At 36.5% G+C, this 18,983-nt stretch overlaps 1 protein-coding gene across 3 annotated transcripts in view; it reads left to right on the top strand.

Moving 5' to 3' along the window:
- LOC137643897 (cytospin-A-like) overlaps positions 1-18,983 on the top strand; it is a 118,932-nt gene that overhangs the window by 21,500 nt on the left and 78,449 nt on the right. For all 3 annotated transcript variants that reach the window (XM_068376641.1, XM_068376642.1, XM_068376643.1), the window contains exon 5: positions 12,069-12,522. In XM_068376641.1, coding sequence (XP_068232742.1) covers positions 12,069-12,522 — 454 coding nt within the window. The remainder of the gene's footprint in view (positions 1-12,068; positions 12,523-18,983) is intronic.

The following is an 18,983-nucleotide window of genomic DNA, read 5'->3' on the forward strand; positions in this document are numbered from 1 at the left end:
CATAATATGATTTTTATTTCAGAAATTTTAATAGGCTTAGTATAATTTTTTGCTTTTGTTTTATGGGTGACCAAATGATGCTGATAACTTAATTTCTTATATTTGTAAGATTATCCTTTCCTAATTTGTATTACATGTCTATCACTAATATATTTAGAGCTACTTTATTCTTTGCTAATGAAATTTCAATTACAGGAATGATGGTAGTATATGCACTTGAATTTGAAAGCAACCTTTTTTATTCATATATTCAAATTGTATGACACCATTTAAATTTCAGCATGAGTCAGCAAATCTCTCTCTCTCTCTCTCTCTCTCTCTCTCTCTCTCTCTCTCTCTCTCTCTCTCTCGTATAGTAGAGATTATATTTGTATTCTCTTGAAGTTCATGGGGCTGTTCTCATGAAACTTGTGTCTTTGTTTTGTATTGTTCATTTGGTTTACTAACCTTGAAAATTAATATTATTTTTTTTATTTGTTAGTGAAAAATACTTGATACTTGTTACTGCAAAATAATTTGACGATTCAGATTTTCAGTAATGAAATTGGCTAATGGTTATTATATGATAGTTATCATGCACATTAATTTCATAATGAATAGCCTTTGACATGAAATTACAGTATTAAATGAAAATACAGTAATGAAAAATTTTGTATTATGAGTATCACTTGTTAGTTCTCCTACCATAAGTGTCTCAACTGAAAATAACAGAAAATGTCAATAAAAACTCATTATTATTATTATTATTATTATTATTATTATTATGATTGATATTATTATTATTAGCTAACTACAACCCATGTTGGAAAAGCAAGATGCTATTAGCCCAAGGGTTCCAGCAGGGAAAAATAGCCCAGTGAGGAAAGGAAAGAAGGAAGTAAACTACTGGAGAAATAATGAACAATTAAAATTAAGTATTTTAATAACAGTAATATTGAAATATATTTTTCATTATAAACTATAAAAATTACGATTAATAAATAGTTTAACACATTGGAAGTAGAGGATTTTCTTAGTTTTGAGAGACACTGGACTGTCAAGCAGCATTTTAAGAAAGCATTATTAAAATAGAAATAGATTATGTGACTATTACAATATAAAAGTGTCCCATTAGTAGAGATAGGAAAGACTTCCATACTCTATGATTCTTATAGGAAACTTGAGGAAAGATTCAGAGAAATTTGTTAGAAAAATATTAAATATAAAAAGCTGGAGGTAGCAGCAGTAGGGGATTCAGTGTTATGAAGCTCCATCTGTGGTGGATAATGGGGGAGGGTAGGCTGTGGAATCCTAGCAGTACCAGCCGAACTCGGTCAATCCCTCGTCAGGCTGGGAGGAACATAGAGAGGAAAGGTCCCTTTTTTTCATTTGTTGGATGTCGGCTACCCCCCAAAATGGGTTTAGTGCCTTGATATATGTATGTATGTATAAAAAGCTCAGATATCATGGAAATGGTGGCAAGTGAAAACCTAACAATGATGGTAGTTCAGGTACAGCATTGAAGAGAGTGGAGAGGGCTCATTTCATGTCTAAAACACAAGTGTTTCACATCTAACTCCTTTGAGATCTTTTCTTTTGTCTTCTTATCAAAACTAATCTCCGATTCATTTCTTATCAATATCCTGAAGACTTGAATATTGTAGGGTATCAATTTAAAGAGTAATTTTCAAACCTTTTTATCTGATTGGCTGTTAGCTTTGAGCCCATTGTGTTGCGTGATAACGTTGATAAGATTGCCCCAAGTTTGAATGTTCAGTTTTCAAATATTACCTGTGCTGTATGGGAGTTGTATATGTATATTGAGCATAACCATGTGTTTTTGATCAAGTTTGAGGTGCTTAGACATGCAAAGGAATGTGGAAATTTATTCTTTTGAAGTGCTGAACAGTTTCCTGTAACAATGGAAATACTTCTGTTGCTCTTTGCATTTATTACCCTAATTATAGGGTGTGTGGAAATAATATGGTATGTACAAGTTTTTTAATGGCTCATGTAGTTATTTGTTAGGTCATATATTCTATATTGTTTTGAATTTTAGGTGTAATGGCAAGACCTATTCATGATTTGACTCTTATACAAATTGCATGTAAGTCAGTTTCTGTACTAAGAGAAACCAAGTAGTGTACTGGATAAGGAATATTATTGCAATTTGCAAGTCAAATCAATAGATTAAATTAAGTCAGTCTTCATTTGCAATTTATTCAATCTAACTTTCAAATTTTGATTGAATGACATAGATTTTTGTCAAAAGTGAACCCTTCTGGTCAGCTGTATAAGAGAGTCTATGTTGTGACTCCCTGGTCTGATTAAACCAACTTGGACAATAGTTTAATGATGGTGTAGGACAGTAAAGGTTTTTGTGCTTGAAGAAAATTCATTGAAAGCTGCCTGCTAAAGGAAATCTTTGCTGTTGTCCTTTCAGTCTGTGATTTGTCATCCTTGTTATAAAGCCAACAAGACACTTTTTTAACTCCCAAGAAATTAAAACCTTCATTACAGTACTCCCTCTTCAATTGTTTGTCAAATGTATGGTTCCTCTCTTATAACCATTGTCAATTAATGATTTTAGAAGAATGGTAAGAGCCCGACACATTATTTGAAATGGTAATTTAAAAGGGTTTATCAGACATGTAGGTTCAAGATTGAAAGGATATGTTTTTTTTTTTTTTTCTATATTTTATACTTTGTATTATGTTTCAGAAAGATGGATTAATATAGTAAATGTAGTTTGTTGGTATATACATTAAAAATTCAGTACAGTAATGTTGGGTAATAATATATGGTAACAATGAAAATTACAAGCTAGAATGCCTCTGTACATTACAAAGAAATGTAAAATAGTTGATACTGCCCCTTAATGTTCAATAGAATACTGTACAGCACTATCTAACAGTACAATACAGTCAAAATCACCAATATAGTACAGTACATTCAGATAGAATAAGTATAGAAAACTGAATTGCCATAATTATTACAGTACTTACATTTTAAATTTGTTTATCTTTTAGTGGAATATAAATGAATTGTGAATGTGAATTAATTTAGGCAAAGTACAACAGCTAATATCGGACTATAATCCCATGTGCTATCTCCAATGCATGGGACAATCTGATAAGATGAATTGAAAATTACCCCTTTAACCCTTTTACCCCAAAAGGACGTACTGGTACGTTTCACAAAAGCCATCCCTTTACCCCCATGGACGTACCGGTACGTCCTTGCAAAAAAATGCTATAAATTTTTTTTTTTTCATGTTTTTCATAATTTTTCGAGAAATTTCAGGCATTTTCCAAGAGAATGAGACCAACCTGACCCCTCTATGACAAAAATTAAGGCTGTTAGAGCAATTTAAAAAAAATATACTGTAAAATGTGCTGGGAAAAAATAACCCCCTGGGGGTTAAGGGTTGGAAATTTCCAAATAGCCTGGGGGTAAAAGGGTTAAGAAGTCAATCATTGAAGATGCAATGAACTGCAATTCATGTCCTTAGTAGCATATCATAGATTTACAATTCAAAATCTTCAATTTCATGGCAATAATCACATAATCATTTGTGATACTTTTAATCCATACCAAACTCTGTTATGTACATTGCTTTACTAAATATAATAATTCCTTTACCTCAACCATTAATATTGCTTAATGTCTAAAGTGCACACAACTCCCAATGGGATTCAGACTTCCAAGCTACTGAAAAATTTGGTACAGATAAAGAATGTTCAATTGAAAATGGTAACCAATGTTGTTTATTAGAAAATTATTCTTACACTTTTTTATGATGCTATTAGTCCTTTATCATCAATTGACATCTCTATGCTCCATGCCTTTAGAAAAATTAAACGATTTGACTGGTATGTATGTGATGTTTTATTAGTAATATTTTTCTCATAGAATAGTCAAATAATTTTATTCCACCATTATATAGTAACAATGAAGTACAGTAGTAGGGGGAAAGATATACTGTACCTTATTTACTAGATTTACCATATGACCTGATAAGAGACCACTAAAAACATCATGAATTTCATTTCTGGTTTGGCAGACAAGTGTATTCCTGAATCATCAACAGTAAAAAGGAAGTTCCTTGATAATTGAGTTATCAGAAACCTAGACTTACTCTATTACATTGACTATAAAGAAGACTAACATCTTGTTCTATGTGAAAAGACAAATTTAGGAAGGGATTACCGTGATGTGTTGATACCAAGTTTCAATCACTTTGTAACTTATAGATTTCATTTGTCAACATGACTGTGCTATACCTGGGAACTAGGGATATGGGTTTTGGAGGAGACAGTAGTTGGGCATGCATTATCTCATCTTGAGGTCTATGTAATAATATCAATGGACAAAAAAAAAAAATTAAGAAAAGAGATTGAATAAAACTTATGCCCTTAATATTACAATGATAGCAGTGCTCCCAGTGTACAGTACTATGAATTTTGAAGTAAGAGCATATTATGTATAGTACATGACAGATACTGTCGGTTTTGCTAGAGTTTAGCCTCATACCAGTTATTGATGTACAGTAGTTTGTAAAGCAATCACTTCCTTTTGTAATAGCAAAAGCAAATTATAGTTACTTTGTCTGCATACTATGCAATCCAAATAATCATTGGCATCAATCATGTTGCAGTAGACTGGAAAAGAAAAAAATGTGTAGTACTAAATATCATGGTTCTCAACCCTTAAGCAACAACAGCAGTTCTGCTCAAGGTGATCAGCATCAATGTTTATTTGTTTATTTTTTTCAGGTACTCTTCATCCAGGTTGTAACATCTTTTCATTTACAGTTTTTAGGGTTTTTAATGACGAGTTATGTCATATCACAACTTTTATTTTCTGTCGGTTTGTTATCAAGTTTCCGTTTGAATGTGAATTGTCACAGGTTTTTGATTGAGGTTATTTTTCAAAATCCGCTCTTCCTATGTTTTTACTGTAGAAATATTTCATACTTTAAAATGAGGAATGACTAAAGTGGAGATTGAATGACCATTGAATTTTTTGATAAGGTAGTTAATAATAGGTGGGGAACAGCCACACCCATTTTCCTGTCAAAGTCTTAACCTTTAGTCTTCAACTGCAGCTAGTAAAGATATATTGTTTGGACCTATCCAAAGGCTTTGACCTTTATCCTTTTCTTTCAGAAGTGAATAGTAGATTGGTGTATTCATTGTGGATGTGAAACCCGAGTTTCATATGTGCGGGGCAAAGGGTAGACACTGCAACAGGTTTATTGCAAGACTGGCTATAGATCCACATTATCTCTGTTTCTTGGAGGGGCTTGATTGATTATGTGCCAAGAGACTCCTGATCACTGCCAGGATTATTCTTTGAGGATGAAGAAGGTTAAGTCTTCTCTAGTGTCATCCTTGACAGTGCCCAAAATGATGCCGAAGACACTTTAATAGTACCTTACTCTCTTCATCGAGTTTGCCTGTCACTGAAACTTTTAGTTATACATGTGCTCTTGGCTGGGTCCCTGGAGAGCATATTTCAGTAGCAGTGAGAACTCTTATCTGTATGAGAAGTTTTTCAGTGTTTGATATAATCTAGAGTTCCTCCTGTGGTTGCCACACACCAGCATGAGCTGCAAACTCTCCTGAAACCATGTAGGCCACCAACGACGGGTTTGATTAAAGGGAGGGCTGTCGTTCCTTCTGTCTTACAGGTAGGCTCTTGATGTCATTTTTGAGGAAGCTGGTAGCAAAGGCTACTTTATGCCCAGTACCCTTAGTACCTGTAGTTCCAGTGCCAGTAATCCCTGCAGTTTGCTCTAATCTTATAAACCCTTCCATGCCTGTGGTAGTAACAGTACCGAAGCCAAAATAGTGTAGTGTAAGAAGGCTCTGGGCTCTGTGAAACCTGTTCGTGTCACCCCTTTGCTTGTTGCTTCCCCACTGTGCTCTTTAACCCTTAGCTCTCACCCTTCCTCCTTGTGTCATTGATCCCAGTACCTGAGTCTGTTACCTATGCCTAATACTTCCTCTGTGACAGTGATCTCCAGTGTTGTGTTTCCTGTTGGAGCAACTCTAGAGGTTTCTTCCCTTGGAGAAGCGTCATCATTGATGGCAACTCAGACCTAGACTCCTCTGCTTGCAAAGACTGAGGAGGAAGAATTTTGTTTGCTTCTCTTCAGATTCTAATTCAGACTTCTTGTATTAAGTAAAAGACCATGAAGTCCAGCCGTAAGAAGTTATGTAGAATTTGAAGACTCCACCTCTCTTGCATGGTAATTGGAGAGCTCCTGGGTGGTCCCCAACCCCATGCCACAGCACCCATAGTTGGATTTCGGGCAGCTAGCCGGACTATCCCTTTAGCCAGCCTTGCTCTCTTTCCATAGGAAGAAGAGCTTGTGCTCCTTGATTCACCTTTTCTACCCGGATGGCTTATTGCTGCTTCCTTCTCTAACTGGAATACTAATTATCTGAATTTAGAAGATGGCTCCTTTCAAGGCAAGTGCACAGCCAGCAGCCTCATGCTCTCCACCTTGATCCACAAAGGGGAAAGTATGTGGCACTTCTGTTTATGGTTTGATCGGTGCCAGATATCTTTTTCTTGCTGATGACACTATACTTGCTCCATCATTGGTCCCTGGTCACGTTGCAGGTTCTGTCGTTTGGTCAGAACGTTAATATTCATAAGCGAAAATGTACAGTAGGTCTCCAGAGCAGCCTGTCGATCCCCCAACTTTTGCAAGGTATGAAGATACTCAAGATTCTCTTGCCCCAAATATTTCCGTTCCTTAGCCTGCTACCAACGGAAACAGAACCCGGAGTTAGAGCGTTTCATTATTAGGTTCTTGTACTTACAGTACTGTATTTACAAGTGTAATGAACTTTGTGTGGCGACCTTGGTGCCAGCTTCAGATAGGGCCGTGGTCATTGATCAGCACTTTGCTGCCTTTCAAGGGTTTTGAAACCTCCAGAGCTGCCATGGTCGATCCTGCGAGTCTGAATTGAGTTGACAATCAGGTCTGTAGATCTGAGAACTCTTGCTTTCAGGAGGTTCAACATTGACCTCCCTCCTATTTGAGAGTTTGTACAATAACTAAAGTTTAGGAAGAAACAGTATGACTTGGACTTAGTTACATCAGGGAAAAGGAGACTACTATACATTACAATACTGTACATGTACATACTTTCAGTAAATCGAAAGAATGCATACTTCAAAGCATCCATTCATCAGTCCTGTTGGAAGTACAACCGCTTCTTCCTCATTGTGTTCAAAATCTTGTCTTTAGGACTGTGCATTGCTCCCCAGGTGTTCACGCTAGTGGCAGACTGTGCCTACTTGCGCGGGATATGCCGTTTGATGAATCTTAGTGGTAGGTTGATCATAGCCTCCTCAGAGGGGCAATTGCTACAGGGTCAAGATCGTCTTGTCTTTTTTGCGATCTTGGGACTGCGATGAATTGGGAGAAGTTGATGGAGAGTCCTCCATCTGATGAATGCATGAGCAACTGAAGAGGGAGTGCACCTATTTCTGTCCAAGACAATACTTTGAGCTTGATGTTGACCGAGTAGTCTTGGCCACATTTCCTCATGTGAGAAGCTTGTTCCTTGCTGGCCCCTACACAAGAAATCCCTACAGTGGTGTTGGAAGGATCACTTCTGCCTCCAGGAATCTCCCAAGCTATATCTTAATGGGACAAGAGGTACGAGACGATCTTACCTGGACACTGGATGAAGAAAACTTCCCTATTGGAGTCCAACTTGATCCCTCACTGCTGAACATGCAAGTATTCTTAAAAGAGTAGAAGGATGGGTGGGACCTGTGCAGCCTGGTCGCATCAGGTGTGTTGTCGACAGAAGAAAAAGTCTGCATATCAATGTGTTGGAATTGCACATCTGAATATCTTGCCCTGTTAGCAGTCGGTAGTGTTGATGAGTGACGCCACCATAGTTGCCTACACCAATAAGCAAAGGGTCATGGTGTCGCTCCAAAGCAGATTCATATCTAGGAGGTGTTCTGCCCCTTTTTTGGCTTCTCATTTATTTGTGTAGCTAGCCTAGCTCCCCAATGGGACAAAGCATCTTGTCTATTGTAACATGTAAATGGAATTGAGGAGGAAACTTAGAATAACTGGCTCTTCTGCTTCTCACCATCCCCCTCACTTGAAGATGAAGCAGCTGTAATGTTGCTTGCTTTATTGGCCATCGATGCTGGTAAGCTACACTTCTGAGCAGCATTCTTCTGACTTGTTCTGTATATAGTAGTTCTTCATTCTTTGTTAATGAAGAGAAGGGTAGAATGAATACCAAACCTATTGGTGGTCATACGCCAATTATTTAGTTCCACACTGGGTGAATGGGATTCCTTCCTTGACTGAGTACTGCACATACCAAGTAAAGCCAAGGCTCTATTAGTCTTCTCATTCCTATGATGGGCAGAAATGGGGTTACTGGAATAATTTTCCTCACTCCCTTACAAGGCCAGGGAGACTGACATATTCCAAGGTAGAAAAATAACCGACTAATTTGGTTTACGGGGTCTTTTACCTACCAATACGAGTGTCCCCCTATTTTAACTTACAAAATGTTTGTTTACACATTGAAACAAATAAATTTTAAAAGTACTGTTGTAATTTGTATTTGTCCTAACTATATAAACATAAGCTAAAGCTCAAAAGGAAAGAGTCGTTCACAGGAAAGTTGGCCGGGCTGCCTATCTGTGCTGACTAATTTTCTTAATTAATTCGTCAATGAATTTCAATGGCCGTTTCAGCTCTACTTAAGATAATCCTTATATTAAAGGAATCTGGATTGTATACATACATATAGCAAGGCACTTCTCCCAATTCTGGGGGGTAGCCGACATCGACAAATGAAAAAAAAAATAAAAAAAAAATAAAAGGGTACCTCTCCTCTCTACGTTCCTCCTAGCCTGACAAGGGACTCAACCGAGTTCAGCTGGTACTGCTAGGGTGCCACAGCTCATCGGGAGGATGAGCCGTTATCCACCACAGATGAAGCTTCATATAGCGGAATCCCCTACTGCTGCTACCTCCGCGGTCATCTAAGGCATTGGAGGAAGCAGCAGGGCCTACCGGAACTGCGTCACAATCGCTCGCCATTCATTCCTATTCCTAGCACGCTCTCTTGCCTCTCACATCTATCCTCCTATCACCCAGAGCTTTCTTCACTCCATCCATCCACCCAAACTGAAAATGTGTATTGTATTTAGGTTCGAATAATTTGTACTTTTTGGGTTTTTGTTCATTTGATAACTTAAGCGCCTTCTTTCTTTTATGCTTTGTTCATTTTTTCAAACTAGCAGCGAATGTTTTTATGTTGAACAGGCTGGCAGAAGTCTCCTTTTATAGTTTATTTACAAAAGATCTATTTTAATGTTACTATTCTTGAAATATGTTATTTTAATTGTTTACTTCTTTCATAGTGTATTTATTTCCTTTCCTTCCTGGGCTATTTTTCCCTGTTGGAGTCCTTCGGCATAATTATATCATCCTGATTTCCAACTAAGGTTGTAGCTTATCTATTCAGATGTTTCCATCTTTTCAATTGCTTTTCATATTAAGTTCTGACTTTAATTAGGTAACAAGTGAAGCTCAATAAAAAGGACAATGACCTTATCCTTTTGGGTGTTTTATTTATTAGTAGCTTAATTGTCTTAATGATAAAGGTCTAAAACTCAAGTTGATCATCTGGCATACTATTATATAGATGGTTTAAAAATGTTGTAATCATATATAATACATTTGAGTACAATTTATTACAACATTTAAACATCTTTGAGTAATAATTTAATTAGGTGATACAGTATTGATCTATTTCCACTGTGTAACTTATTTAGTATGGTAATTATTCGGTCATTCTTACTCTTGAGTTCCTTTACTCTATATTGTTCATTCATCTCTTGGTGATTTGTCTTATTTCTTACTAACTTATTCTTTATTTCAGGTTTTCTAAATATTATATGATAAGCCAAGTGGTTAGGTTAATGTTGGTCTTTGGACATTACCTGAGGCCTATTTGTAGTCCTACTTTTCTTGGTAGATGTGCCATTTTTATTTGTGGTATATAAATTCTAACTGTGGAATAACTCTCAAGCTAGTATAGTGCATCTCTTCGACTACCTTTGCTTAATAAGTTATTGTATGGTGTCACTTATGAAAGATTTTATTTATAACCCCTAAGAACTTAGAAGTTTTGAGTGTTTTTGAAAGATTTTATATATAACATCGAAGAACTTGAGTATTGAGTGTAGGCCTATGTGGTTTTAGAGTGGGTGAGTGTGGGTAAAGTCCATTTAATTTATATTATATGTCAGATTTTTTTTTAAAACATTTAAGCGACCACTTTAAGGATTGAGATTACCCCATAATTTTATTTATTTGTTGACACTTTCTTCTTGAAAAATTACGTTATATCAAAATTCAATAATAGGCCTATAGACTGTGCAGTTGTAGGTCTCTTTAAAATTATTGAATGGGATTTTAGTTTTTATCGATATATAGAATTAAAACTAATTGGCAAATGAAAACTTTAAATTGATTAATGGTGGATTGTTTACACTTTATCATTAACGTTGCAAAAGGCTTCCATGATACGATTGGTATCGTAAAAAAAAATCCTTCAGATAAATTTGTTTGTTAAAATGTGGACTAAATAATGTAATTTATGTAGACTGTTGGCTATAATGTTTTTATATCGTATATATGGAAAGAAGCTAAAACCAGCAAAAAAAATAGTGCTACATAGTTAAAATATTTTCAATACTCAGGGAGTTATTTTTTTTCACTTGACGATAAGGTATGAGGTTATAGATATTTTGTTGATAAATATTTTTGTTAGGTTTCCATACGCCTAAAGGTTATTAAAATGTTATATCATGATACAGTCTTGAAAGCCGCGGGATTTTACAGCCACCAACCACCTGCGGTAGTGAACACGGGCTGCTTGGCCGAGTTTTATAGTGCGAGCTGGCAACATTAGTAATCGTCAGACGGGGTTGACAGTGGTTAGATATAAACCAGCCTGTGCTGCTTCAATATTGTTGATTGTTACTTAATTAGGAGTACCTTAAAAATTATGTTATAATGGCGAGGGTTTTTTTTTTTATCATGCCTCGACAAGAAATTATTTATGTAGTAGGTAATTGGCCTGTGGCAACTCTGTCACTCATCTACTAGGGAAGCCAGTGTTGCCATCTGTAGGTTGAAATCCTTTTATCCGGATCTCTTTATTGCCATTTGGAAATAATAACAGATCCAGTGTGATATGGACATTAATTAAACTTAATTGGTTATTATAAAAGTTGTTTTAAAATATGATTATAACCAGAACTTTAAAGTAAATTGTTTAACTAGAAATAAAACTGGGAGATGGCAACACAGGCTGGAAGCTTGTTTTGGTTCGGCCAGTCACTGACAACGAGTGGTGTGTGTTCGACGGTTGAGAGTGCATGTGTGTCCGTCCCACAATGGACTTGGGTTGGGGGAACCAAGCGTTTGAATGTTGGTAGATGCGTAAAAAGTGTTTATTAGACGCTGTTTGGGGTGCCTCCTTCACCTCAAAGTAGTTTAAAGACTTAGGCCGGTGATACTGTTATTTGAAGTAACCCGAGGGTGGTTTCACAAGGGAGGTGGTACTATACTTCAGTGATGTTCTCCATTTGACAGCAACGATGTAGTGGAATTGCCTGGCTAACTGTGGTGTATGCAGTGTGATTTAAGATCGAATAATTCAATTAATATTAAATTGTTTCTGTATCTATTTCACGACAAGGCGAAATAGCCGCTTAAACTGATCCATGCGAGAAGGATATGTAGGTAGTTGCCGTTGGAAAAAAAAAAAAACCTAAGCCATCCGCCCATCAACTGGAGAGAATTGTTGTCCCTGCGAAGTCTTTTTGTGCCATCTTACTTGCAAATCGACCATAGCCTGTCTCTTAAAACTAAAATGCTCTTCTAACAGGTGGGCGTGACTGATAGCAGACGGTGGGTGGCCAATGCTGTGGGCAGCGCCACAAGTGCCCCAATTTTGATTCAATTGATTTGTGATTAACAGTATCAAAATGTCACTCAGATTTAAATCCCTATTTCGTAGGATGTCCAAGGACCACGGTGGGTCCGGACAACAAGCCAGCAAGAGCGGCGGCGGTGGTGGTGGGTCCATTCCCACTTCAACGAAGGACCCCCCAAATCAGAAGGGCCCTGGCAAAAAGCTCTCGACGACGTCAACCGGGGGTGGCCCCGATGTGCAGTCACTGCCTACGGTGAAGGAGGAGAAAAAGGCCCCTACGAACAAAACCAGCGGCACCAAAAAGATGGACACCGGGAAAGACAAAGAAAATCAAACCACGGCGATGCCCCCACAGCCTGCGCTACCTCCGGACACCACGACGGGGATGATTACCAACCCTCAAAATCCCGACGCCACCTCCAGTTGTAGCTGCTCGGATAAGCCACAGCTGGAGAAGACAGTCTCCGACCTTGTGAAGAATTGCGAGTCCAAGAAACAGGAAATTGCAGCTCTCAAGATGGAGATCAACAGACTCAAGGTAAGTCATGAAACAGTCTCTCTCTCTCTCTCTCTCTCTCTCTCTCTCTCTCTCTCTCTCTCTCTCTCTCTCTCTCTCTCTCTCTCTCTCTCTCTTAAAATCTTCATGTCATTCTCATGTACGTTTGATACGAATCTAATGGTATACAATTACAATCTCTCTCTCTCTCTCTCTCTCTCTCTCTCTCTCTCTCTCTCTCTCTCTCTCTCTCTCTCTCATATATATATATATATATATATATATATATATATATATATATATATATATATATATATATATATATATATATATAAATGCACTATGGTATTAACTCTACGTATTCTTGGTAGAATGATAGCTCACTTAGTTTATATGACCTCCTTATCACATTTTCAGCTGTTTGATAATTATCCATTGTTAAATTTTAAGGATGCTGAAAGGAATGTCGGCACCGCCTCAACTTTTTATCACAATATCGTCAGCGAAAAGATACTGTAGTATGGTTTAAGTGTTGGTTCGTTATCAGAGTATGTGAGAGTTTATAATCATGTTATGCTGTTGTATGGGGGTATTTATTTATTTGTTCTTTTGTAATGTTTACCATCAAGAATATAGTTCAAATCGACGTAGTGGACATTACTAGTCTGACAACCATATTCTTATGCTTTGACTACTTAATGTAAAATTTAATAGTCAAAATTTTTATTTAGTTAACAATGAGTGATTTTTTTTAAGTTTTTAATATGGAGGGAACTGATAATAATAATTGAATAACAAACTTTTTGTAACTTCCCTAGTCACGAACACTTCAAAGTTTAAGTGGTTCCTTTGCAGTTTTTGTAACTCTCTCTCTCTCTCTCTCTCTCTCTCTCTCTCTCTCTCTCTCTCTCATCTCTCTCTCTCTCTCTCTCTCTCTCTGAGCTCTTTACGGATTTTAGGGTTAATTATGTTGTAAGGTGTTTGTGACAAGACAACTAGCAAAGAATATTTTGAAATTAACGCCATACCAAAGTGTTCATATTTTTAATCATTAATGTATATTGGTATGTTAAATTCCATCACTAAGCCAAAGTATCTATAGCTTTACTAGTGTTCTATTGCAGGTAAAATCGAATACATTTTATTGTTACGATCTTTTGTTATTGACAAGTGGTTATTTATAGCGTATTCACTCCCTTTAATATATTAGTACTAAGATTTTTTTTTTATTTGAAGAACTAAGATTTAAAATGTCACCACATTCAACATTTTGCTGTTTCCCACCAGAAGATAACTTTAGAGGAAAATAAAACCACAATGGTTATTAATTTTCATATTCATCTATCTGCTGAGTCATCAGTAGCCATTGACTGGCCCTCCTTGGTCCTGCCCTGGACGCTGATTATATATATATATATATATATATATATATATATATATATATATATATATATATATATATATATATATATATATAATGTAATGTGTGTGTGCGTGTGTATGGTCAGTCTCTAGGGCATTGTCGTGCTCAAAGGTCAATGCCACTGTCCCTTGTCTCTGCCTTTCATGAGCGACCTTTAAACCTTTAATGGTTGATGCACCCACTTAGTTGTGAAAACTACCACGACATCACAAGCAGCTCATTGAACACCCAGACACACACTGCTCCATTCTCATAATCACTTGATCCAGACACCCTGTTCCTTGTTTGTACCCTTATAAATTTCTCCCTCTCATTACTTGAGTCGACATCTCTCCACCTTTACATATTCAATAGAACAATTATTCCTCACCTTATTATGTGAGACCTTTCCTTCCTCCAGACATACCTTACACGCAACATCACATCTCCTTTTATCTTGTCAATATCTGTTGTCTTTCCTTCCACTGAAGTCATTTCCACGAATATTTTCGTTTTTAGTCCATTAAATTATTTTAGGCTTGCATCACTCTGTTCTCTACATTTTCACAAAATATTTCCCCTTAGTTTTTTAAAGTCATGTGTTCATTAAGCTTTGTCTCTGCATTTAATTTCCTGTTAAGCTACTTTTAGTATTCCTTAAATTCGTCTTCACCGTCTCTCCTTGGGTTTTGTTTGTGGGATTTTTTTTATCCATGCATAATTGATTCCTTAAGATTTTAGTGATTTAGGCTATAAGTCAAGACGCATACCTGCAACAGTTTTGTAATTGATGCTCAATAATCTTTTCATTTACAGTGCATTTTTTAGTTATATCTCGTCGCTTTATTTTTCTTATTCCCTTTATTATTCTTATTCCATATTCCTACCCTCCCATACCCGCAACACACTCCCTGTTGTATAAGCACATATTGAAGGTCACTTAAGTAGGAAACTGGTACGAAAGCTTTTAAAGCTATATTCCAAGAAGAGAATTATATAAGTAACTGGATTTTATTATATTCCCTCCTATATAGACAACCAGTTGAACGGGTTGGAAGGTTATAGCCTTGTGATGATTTGAAACCCTCCGTATAATTAATATCGTAACGTATCATGATTGATGGTTCTTGCGACTAGACTAGAAGATTGAGTGTCGTGGGTTGCATTTTTTTTTTCAATATTGTCGCCGATTGTGGATGAGTTCTCGGATATTTTCTTCAAGCTTTATTTGATTTTTAGGGGAGGGGGAAGAGTTGCTGTCTAAGGCCTCATTGAATTCCTTCAATTATTCTCAGTGTTTTCGTACTTTAACCCCGATCCTGCTTCTTTTCCTCTATCTTGCTGTCCAACTTCTTAGAAGTTCAAACTTGCAGCGAATGTAGTTAGGTTGAACAAGCTGACATAATTCTTTATGGTTTATTTATGAAAGTTATATTTTAATGTTACTATTCTTAAGATATGGTTTAATTGTTCATAACTACTTTCGTAGTTTGTTTCCTTTCTTCCCTAGGCTATTTTTCCCTGATGGAGTCATTTGTCTTATAGCATCCTGGTTTTCAAACTAGGGTTGTAGCTTAGCTAGTAATCATAATAGTAATTATTTTATCAAATAACAAATTTACTCTTAGTTGCCCATGTGTGCTCAATGGCCTCCCTTCCCCAACACCGGCCATGGGATCCAAATGCTACGAACCAAACCAGCCTCTTTCAATAATACCAATGATGGGTTTTGTAACTTATAACAATGATGGTGTGTAACTCATACATCCTGTGCAAGTTTAAAACTGGGGAAAGCCCTGTTCGTAGATTTAGATTATTCTAGTAGTCATGCAAGCGACGGGAACAGGTGTCTGGCATTACGGTATAGTACTTCAAATTAATTGAGGTATCGCCCCAAACATGATCAAAATCGATTCCCCCTTCCGCAAGCGTGTGTTGTTCCCTGTATACCATGTAATGCTCTCACGCCCACTCACATACAGGATACAGAAGCAGTATACATTCATGCATTACATTCAAACCCTCCTGAACGGGTCTTTAATGGGATCAAGTGCGATTGGTCACGAGTAATAAATTTATTTGTGTAGATCAGCAATCCATGAATTGCAGGCTATGTTTGCAGTTTTCTCCCCACCTACCAAACTTTGAAGCCCATTCTTCCAAATTTCCCATTGGTTTATCTTTCAAGACTTTAAAAGGCTGGAGGTTATCTATTCTGGGTTCCCCGTGCCAGATAAAAATACCATTGACCTGTAACATTTAAGATATGTTTTGGAAATTCCCTCATTAAGCTCCCGCGAATTCGATAGACTGAAGATATAAGTGCTTTCAAGAGGAAACTGAAGTGATTTGATAATGTGGATGCGATAGTATGCGATCTGAAATGCTGAATGCCTTGAAATCTATACAATAAAAAGGAATTAACGAAAGGTCCTGTAGAGTAGGTATCCCCTGCAGTGTAGGGCCAGGAAAGTGTCCCCTAAAATAAAGACTGTTTAACTTTTCATGGAATTGTTGGGAGCTTGAAGTGTCACTTTTCCCTATATTAGCATTTCCACCCATTTGTTTATTACCAGTTGTTGGGATGATGGTTCTTGGTTGATTCCAGCTCTCAATCAGTACAGGTTTTACTCGCTGTTACTTCCGAAGTTATTAGCCTCCCAGTAAGTTTTCTATGTCTTTAATTCATTATTGAATGCTTTTATTTTGATTTATATTGTTATTTAAAGGACGTGTCGAGTTCTACTTGTTTCTACAAAACTTCAAATAATTTTTTTTTTTATGCAAGATACTATATTCATCGATCATCCAATGGGTATTTAGCAGACTCCATCACCCACTTCATGCATTTGTTATGAATACTGTCCTTTGCGTTCTACATCGAGCCCCCTGTAAGTGTGTGCTTTGTCAGGCTTATGTCCTGAGAGCCTGTCCGTTTCCGATTACCGATAAATAAGCTAATTCCCCTTGGCAAGCAAAGTACCTTTTTCATACAAGTATTGCCGTAGCTGCTTATTAGTCTTAGTCATGTTTTGAAAGTAAATCTAATAATGATCATATCTGATAATTACGTTTTTATATGGAAGATCCGACATAGTACTCCTTCCACATAATGATATTTCTACGTTATAAGTTAATTATAATTATTGTCATTGGACGTATTTTAACAGGATGTAACTGTCACTTTGAGACCAAATGTTATTGATTTGAAATTGTATTGACATTTACTTACTAAAAGAAATAATGAGAAATCACTTTACACAAAGAAAAACCCCATGTCATTAAATGAGAAAAGATGAGGCCTGCCTTACTCATCAGTATTGATAAACACTTACATATGGAAAATCTTACATATACGTTCATCGGTGAAATCGCCATGTGACTATAAGATAGAGAGTTAACTTGAAGGGAGGCAGGAGTATGAGTCACGCTGTGTGGTTAGCCACTGTCCTGCTTTGCGTCGCTCTTTGGCTTGTGTTATGAAATCGCTTGCTGGGGAAGAAGGTTCTTGGACATCATACAGCAGCGTCTTGTTACACAGACCAGGAAAGGAGTTATAGGGAAGATGAGATTTGCTTATTTTGCTTTTTAAGAGAGGCGTCTTGTTTATTTTTTGCAATAGCATATAAAGTTTATATCTATTTTTCTTCGTATCTTTGAAATTTTTTTAATAAATTCCCTTACAGATAATTATATTAACAAAGCTATTTTGTCTTTTTTTGGGGGGGCGGGAGTCTTGTTTATTTCTTGTACTAGCATGTGAAATTTATTTCATCCCTTACAACAAATATTAACAAAAGTTTATTTTTTTAGGTGGGGCGTCTGGTTTATTTTTTGTATTAGCATATGAAAATTATTTAATTCTTTGTTTTACGAACCTTTTTCAATTATCTGAATAAATCCCATTACCACAAAATTAGAAAAAGGGGGACGTCGTGTTTATTTTTTTTTGTAATAGCATATGTAATTTATTTTTTTCCGCTTTTTCGTATCTTTTTAATTATCTGAATGACATCCCTTACCACAAAAGTATATTCTCGAAGCTGTTTTTGTAGAGTTTTTTAGGGGGCTGTCTTGTTTATTTCTTGTAATAGCTTATAAAATTTATTTAATTTTTCATTTGTTCGTATCTTTGAAATTGTCTGAATAAATTCCCTTCCAAATTAAACTATTAAAGTTATCTTAGATAATCTTAGCAGCACATTGTTTCCTTGTCACGTCTTTTTAAAATCAGTTTACGATCCGCGAAAGAATGCGCCATTGAAATGTTTTCCACAGGAGGCGAAAACAGGACTTTTAGGATAGAGTAGACGGCGACTTATCTGGGGGAGGGCGGTAGAAGGTTAGGCTATTTGTTTCTGGCACATCCTTGAAGAGATTTGTTTGTTAACGCACTTCAGACTACTACTGTACAGTGATGTCTGTGTTTGGATTAAAGATTAGTGTCTGCTCGAAGTTTTACTTCTTCATTCCGCGTTGAATCATTTAAAATTATATTAATATAATTAATTTGCGATAATTTTGAGATTATTCCAGATTACTTCCTATGAAATGATATCAAGAGCTTATGAGAGAAGAAGGATTTAGTAATATACGAATTGGTTTTGGTTGGAATAGTGGTGATTATTATTTTGACTTAAAACACCGTGTATTTGATATTTTGATGAATATACATGGGATTGGCGCTTTGGGGTTGTACATTGTCTTTTTCTGTCCTCGTTTTAAAAATGGCATTGTACTCGCTTAGCAGGTCTAACCGATACTAATTATTTTCACTTTTTTTTTGGAGGGGGGGTTGTGTGTGTGTGTGTGTGTGTCAGGTTGCACGTCGCTCTCAAGTAAGAATTTTAGTATCGCTATTCATCGTTATGCTGAGAGAGAGAGAGAGAGAGAGAGAGAGAGAGAGAGAGAGAGGGGGGGGGGCTTTTAGTTGCTATACGTGCTTGACTTGTTTCACCTAAGTGTTCGATGATTGACATAAGAAGCTGAAGATCGAATGACCTATCTAGTTTAGTATCTTCAAATTGACCCATATGGTATTTTTCTTCCTTGGTTTGCACGGGCGCTGCTTCCGTTTTTTAAAGTTGCAGTTTCTTGGGTG

The sequence above is a fragment of the Palaemon carinicauda genome, chromosome 7 (genome assembly GCF_036898095.1).
Source record: "Palaemon carinicauda isolate YSFRI2023 chromosome 7, ASM3689809v2, whole genome shotgun sequence".
Lineage (NCBI taxonomy): Eukaryota > Metazoa > Arthropoda > Malacostraca > Decapoda > Palaemonidae > Palaemon > Palaemon carinicauda.